This window comes from Belonocnema kinseyi, chromosome 2, assembly GCF_010883055.1.
Source record: "Belonocnema kinseyi isolate 2016_QV_RU_SX_M_011 chromosome 2, B_treatae_v1, whole genome shotgun sequence".
Taxonomy (NCBI): Eukaryota; Metazoa; Arthropoda; class Insecta; order Hymenoptera; family Cynipidae; genus Belonocnema; species Belonocnema kinseyi.
In genome coordinates this window covers 39,960,339-39,966,453 of record NC_046658.1, presented here as the reverse complement: position 1 = coordinate 39,966,453, position 6,115 = coordinate 39,960,339, and the positions used below count along the sequence as shown (strand labels likewise).

The following is a 6,115-nucleotide window of genomic DNA, read 5'->3' as shown; positions in this document are numbered from 1 at the left end:
TTAAAAATTTGTCATAAGGGCAACCGCAGGATTTCGCCGGGAGTGGGTGCTAATCTGGAAAATTGCACCCGCTCCCAGCGAAATCGCGGTAAAATTTCAGCCACAATCACGTCTCACGACCGTGAGGTAGGTGGTTACAGTCTGTAACGGAATCAATACGACGATCCAGCAAAAGCTTCGTGCAGCCTAAGAACACGGAGCGACCTAAGGACTACCGCCTTCTGTATATATATTTATACTCTGCACTGATCGGAAAGAAGTAGGAGAAAGGGACATTCGGAAAGATTCGTGGGACAGCTTGACGTTCGGAACGAAACGGAAGCAAAGTTCACATAGCCCTTTCCGATTCTCTTTCCGAAACCTTTCTGATTCTTTCCTTTTTTCCGGCAGGGTGGTTGCAGACGAAGAAGATCTACGGCCTAGGAGTGTGCCCCATAGTTTGTAAGTGACTCTGGGCGGGACCCATTCTTATAAAGGTTAAAGATCTCATCGGATTCTGGCTTAATGAAGGATCCACGTTCTGTTGGAGTTCGATGCGTACGCACAACATAAGGTGTGGAGAAGCACAAATATCAAAGAAATGGAGAGGGATCTGGCAGAATTCGTAGCAGGAATGGCACTGCAGATTTGGAATCAAGAGGAAATACTCCAATCTTACAAAATAAGAATAGCAAAGAAGTTCTCGATTTAACGATATGTTCAAGGGCGATGATCGAAAAAGCAAACGGCTGGAAGATATCTGAAGTGGAAACCCTCTCGGATCATAAGCAGATTAATTTTTGGTTGGCCCTGCAGAAACTTAAAATGAACATAAGGTGCCCATTAAGAAATATTTAGAGAAAGACTGCAGATGCTTCTATGAAGATTCTATCAGTGTACCAGAAACAGCGAGGCTTAACATGATTTTTGCAAAAAATCCGAAAAAACATAATTTATATAACTTGGAACAGGGAAGTTTGTCATAATCGAGGAAAAGTGCCTGAACCTTCTAGGATTTTGCCTTGCAGATCATGTATGTTCTGCCCCGTGCAAAATAAGAAAGCGGTATCTGCATTTTAGTATTTATCACCTGATTTTCAATTGTTTTCCATTTAAATATATTGCAAAGAAACGCAAATGGGAGGAGGGAGCAAATTAAAAATGTAGTTACTACTTGCTTGTTTTGCACGTAAATGTAAAGAAGGTGGATTAGGCAGTTCAATATTTCCAACGCCTATAAATCGATGGGGTGGATGAGGTATATTAAGTGCTTTTGAAGAAAGACTGGCGTGCTTCCACTTCCACTAGGACCTTCAGGACATGCATGGCCTTAGGAAACGTACATTCAGCGCGTAAAAGGAGCAGGACGACTTTGATTCATATATCAATGCTTTAATTACACCCTGCGCGCGAACTCTCCAGCTCACACTTCTGACAAATATATTATAAGCCTAGCTGCGGCACCTCACTGGCGAACCTAAAGAAGTTCCAAGAACTAAAAAATTGCCAATGGTTAAAAAAAGAAACATAGCTATCTCCGCCTATTTTTAAGAAATGGCAGTTTTTTAGTTCGTGGAACTTATTATAGGTTCGCTGGTGACGTGCCGCATCCAGGATTATAATAGCTTTGCTTCTGATCCATACTGTCAAAGGTGGACAAAGCCCTGCATGCGCGTGAAGCACTCCGAGACGATCAAAATTCCTCACCGCACTCAACAGTTTGAAAATAATGATCGATTTTATTAGTTTACTAAAATTTCATACATGCATTTTAAAACGAACACACTCTCAAAGTATTTTAATACTAAAACCGACTTAGTTAAAAAAAAAAGGGTCTGAAGACTTGACTATTCTCGAATAACCAATACATTTTAAAATGGGATAACTTTGAAGATTTAAGTAAACAACTATTCTGACTTAAAAAATTAGGTCTTTTAGTCTTTAGTGTCAACATATACACTATTTTGCGAAGTGTCATTCAGGTCGATTAGGCTGATACTCTAGAGGCTACTCTACTCGATTATTGAGGAAACTTAGGGAATATAAAGGTTAAGTCATAAGCATGAAAAAATGTTATTTCCTAAAAGTGCATATGAAAACATACCTTATTTTAGTGACATGATGCCGCGAAAGAACTCGATCTCTTGGAATATGTTTGGCAACAGGTGCCAGGATGGTACTATAACCACCTGGAAGACTGATGTTGCCCCCTTGTAATTCGGCATACGAGCCCATTTCCAAGAGATCTACTTCTTCCATACTATCACAGCCAGTAATACAAGTTTCTCGCTTCAGTAAGCAATCGAATAATAATCGTCTAACTTTTCTGTTTTCGGGTGGTAATGACGATAAGTAGAGATCAGCCTCCAGAGCAACGTGCGCTCCCACGCTATTAATTCCTTCTGGTGGGCTGTAGGAACTCAAGAAGTACTCCTCGCAACGTCGTAAAAAGCAAACATAGGCTTCATAAATTTCTTCTAATACTGTGAATGGAAGTTGCTTGCCATCTTCCATTGCAGCTACAACTTTATGGGGTTTTGGGACACTTATTATGTCGATTAGTCCATTCGCCATTGCTAATTCAAATATTGGATTTCCTAAGACTCCATGGATCCAATTGGCCCCCAATTCCACCTTTTCGTTTCCTATGAACATTTTTATTTTTCCGTAACGTATTTACTAAATGTAGACATTTATTTCGCAATCTTCCAGCTCCAAATTGCATTTAACATGTTCAATTTTGAATCTTTTTAATTAAAAGAAAAATGTTAAGCACTAAGAAAATAAACAAAATGGCATTTTAATAAAAATGTTTATACGAACTAAAATATCCGCTTACAATAATTGTATACCTGTAATACTAATTGTGAAAAAAAGAATCGAGACTCCATAAAAAGGGGAAAACGGAACATGAATTCTACATTAAACGAGGTTTTAGATTTTTTTTATAGATTTAAAAATAACTGCACTAATTTTCTACTTTTTACAACAATAGATCTCATGTTTGGTTACTGAACAAAATGTTATTATCAGACACAAGTGTTTTTACGTAATTTGACGTTTCTAAATTTGCAATTATTATTTCTAATGTCAAATAATATACACACACATACACATATTCATATATGGATGTAAATGCACTGATTACCTACCAGTAATGGGATAAACAATCTCTTCAACTGATTAAAAATATCTATAAAATTTCCTAATAATTTAGTGCGCTGTTTCATATTAAAGTAAAATAAAAGTAGGTCTCGAAAGTTTCAAATTCTCTGCAAAAGTCTTTAAAAAAAGTACTTTCTAGAATTATTTAACAATAAATTATAAAATATTGATGTTTATTCAAGCCATATACTGAAATATACATATACATAATGATCAAGACAAACATATATACTTAAGTTTTAAGGGAGAGTAAAACATCAGATAATAGTTTGCAAGCAAATGAAACTATTCCTCTTGCTCGGAAAACATTATCGACTCTGAATATAAGACTTGAATAAGGAGAGAAAAATTGTCGTGTTACGATCAAATTATATTGTGAGGTTACATCGTCTTACCAACTTGCGTGGAAACGATACGTCCACCTATGCGTCCTCTGGCTTCAAGAATTAGGAAATCTGGTTCGGAGTTCTTCAGTAAATGATTGGCAGCTGACAAACCGGCCATTCCGGCCCCAATAATTAAGACTTTGCATGTATTACGGTCATCCACTGACTCTATCGTGGATGAGGCCATGTTTACTCTGACTGTCAAAGTTGCAGACGATGCTGACCATGCAGACACAAGTCCGAAAAATAGCGATGTGTGTCGAACTTTGTCGACTATTGTCGAAAGAATGGAAAGAGTGAACTCGTAAAAAGCCGTACTGAGCAATCCTGCACTCTGCCGAACTCCACAGATGTTTTAATGTGTTTCAAGCGTTTCAAGCTGTTAGGTAAAAACGCGAGACTGTGTGAGGTTATGTTAAGATATTATGTCCATGTCTAACATGCCAAAAGACAACAACAGATCACAGAATATGGACAATACAAGCGAAAAAGGCAATCTGATTTCTTCGGGAAATTTTGACAAAAAGAGCATTCGTTTTCGTGGCTCGAATAAAAGTGTCAAACCTCTTGGGAACAGAGTTGAAAACATAAACGTCGACGAGAGCAAACCAGAACTGTCAGAAGAGGAGATCTCCACACAAAAATGTGGTATTGTTTTCCATTTAATCTTGTATTTTAGATGCAATTTCACAGTATACGTTTTGATTTAATAGGTGCTTTTACCCCGTAAGAATTCTTTTAATGAAGCGTCTCTCTCTTATTTTTTAATGAGCATTTAGGTTACGTCCGTGTGCTTTCTTTTATAGTGTATATGATTCATACACTTACAGTGAAATGATATGCATTTGTAAACAAATATAATTTTTAGTAAAAAAAAATGTAACAGGTCTAGCCCTAATATTTTCAGACCAATTATCTAAAGTTAAATGTTCTTTATCATATTAAAGGTCTGGGTGAAAAGATAATGACATAAGAGAAGCTATGAAAATATGGCTGTAGTGTTATGATAACCAGTAATTAAATGAGACTAAAAACTTCAAGTAGTATATACTGTAAAATGAATATGTGCGATTGTACGTGTTTTGTAATAGATTGAGTATTTAACGTTAAGACTTGCATAATTCAATTAATATCAATATTCTATCAATAGTATTAAAAACTTTATATTACTGGCGCATTCAAGTTGATATTAATTAAAAAATTCATAATAGTACATAATAGTACTCTTTAAAAAAATGTATTCATATGCTGGTTGAAAACATCACATTTAATGCCAGTACATATGCGTTTGAAATTTAACAATAATAAATTGATTGCATTGGCAATGGAACAATTTTTTATTCACACAATAAAAATTTGGTCTGTCCTTAAAGCGATTTCAGGAAATGTTCGATTTCACCTTTTTAAACTTAGTATGTCGCTGGCTGGCCTTTAATATTTTGTATGCAAATTACAATTCTCCATACTTTAATTTATATATGATATATGAATTCGCAAAATAAACATTTTGAATATATGAATGAATATAGAATATGTTATTGATTCTATTATTATTATATATTTTTTTATTACTTGTTCTCGGGTGAACCCGGTTTTTCATCATAGCCAATGACTAAGTCAAGTGACTGATGAGATGAGGATGTTAAAGTTAATTTAATACGATGTTTGAAATCTTTTGCGATGATGTATTTACAAAAAAGGGAGCATGGTGTAGTGTGGAGTTCGTCTCTTACCGCTGTCATTCTTAGACAGCGGCCGCGAGCATTGGAGGTGACAACAATCACCTGTCACCTTATTATTGAATAATTTGAATATATAAAAATCTCCGAATACTTATTTTTTAACGCAATTATTTGAAATGTGTTTAGTATTTTTCTCTTAAAGTAAATATTCTCCTAATTTTGAAATTGTGTCATGTATTTTTTAAAAACCATCGTAAATATTACAGTTGATTGTTTTCGTAAATAATAACACTTTGTATCGAATTATATAATCCTGTGTCCGGTGTTTTTTGTTCATGCGATGAATCAAGAGCCTCATAAATACGTCATAAGTATTTATACTTGTGACATTATTCTGACTATATTTACGGCTATATCTTATGTTTTCACTTGTAATCTTATTAGATAATTTGAAAACATATAACTGTTTCTAAAGAACCTTTGCATTAAAAAAAAAAATGGATGATCAAACTAGGTTCATTTTGCCCCTATTTTGCTAATATCTCCGTAAAAACTAATTTTTTCTATATAAGTGTATTTTAAAAATAGTTTTTATTTTTTAAGAACTGCTTAATGGCTCAATAAAATATTAGTAAGTACTATTCATTATGAAGATATCACAAAAATATAGTTTTGTCCAATGCATTTGGTACATTGTTTTCTCCTCAGCTTTCAACGAAGTGAAGTTAGCTGGTGGTTTAAGTGAAAATACCTAATTATCCCAACGTACGCACAGTGATAAATATGGGAAAAGATTCGAGCCACGTGACGATTTTAATCAAATAATAAAATTTTTTCTATTCTCTGAAAATGTTATATTTAATATTTCCAGTGAGAGAATTGTTAATAGTAGCTCGATAACTA

The 6,115-nt window shown here is 34.7% G+C and overlaps 2 protein-coding genes across 3 annotated transcripts in view; one reads left to right on the top strand and one right to left on the bottom strand.

The window, feature by feature from the left end:
- Window positions 1–3,751, bottom strand: part of LOC117167110 (peroxisomal N(1)-acetyl-spermine/spermidine oxidase) — a 9,072-nt gene extending 5,321 nt beyond the window's left edge. The window contains exons 1-2 of the mRNA XM_033351766.1: window positions 3,540–3,751; window positions 2,084–2,624 (exon numbers count right to left, since the gene is read on the bottom strand). Coding sequence (XP_033207657.1) covers window positions 2,084–2,624; window positions 3,540–3,717 — 719 coding nt within the window. The 5' untranslated portion in view covers window positions 3,718–3,751. The remainder of the gene's footprint in view (window positions 1–2,083; window positions 2,625–3,539) is intronic.
- The window catches only part of LOC117167109 (protein TAPT1 homolog), a 40,409-nt gene that overhangs the window by 18,210 nt on the left and 16,084 nt on the right, over window positions 1–6,115 (top strand). Inside the window, exon 1 of one of the 2 annotated variants that reach the window (XM_033351763.1) lies at window positions 3,720–4,178. The exons of the other annotated variant lie outside the window; for it this stretch is intronic. Coding sequence (XP_033207654.1) covers window positions 3,956–4,178 — 223 coding nt within the window. The 5' untranslated portion in view covers window positions 3,720–3,955. Of the gene's footprint in view, window positions 1–3,719; window positions 4,179–6,115 lie in introns of those variants that run through there. 2 annotated transcript variants of the gene reach the window in all.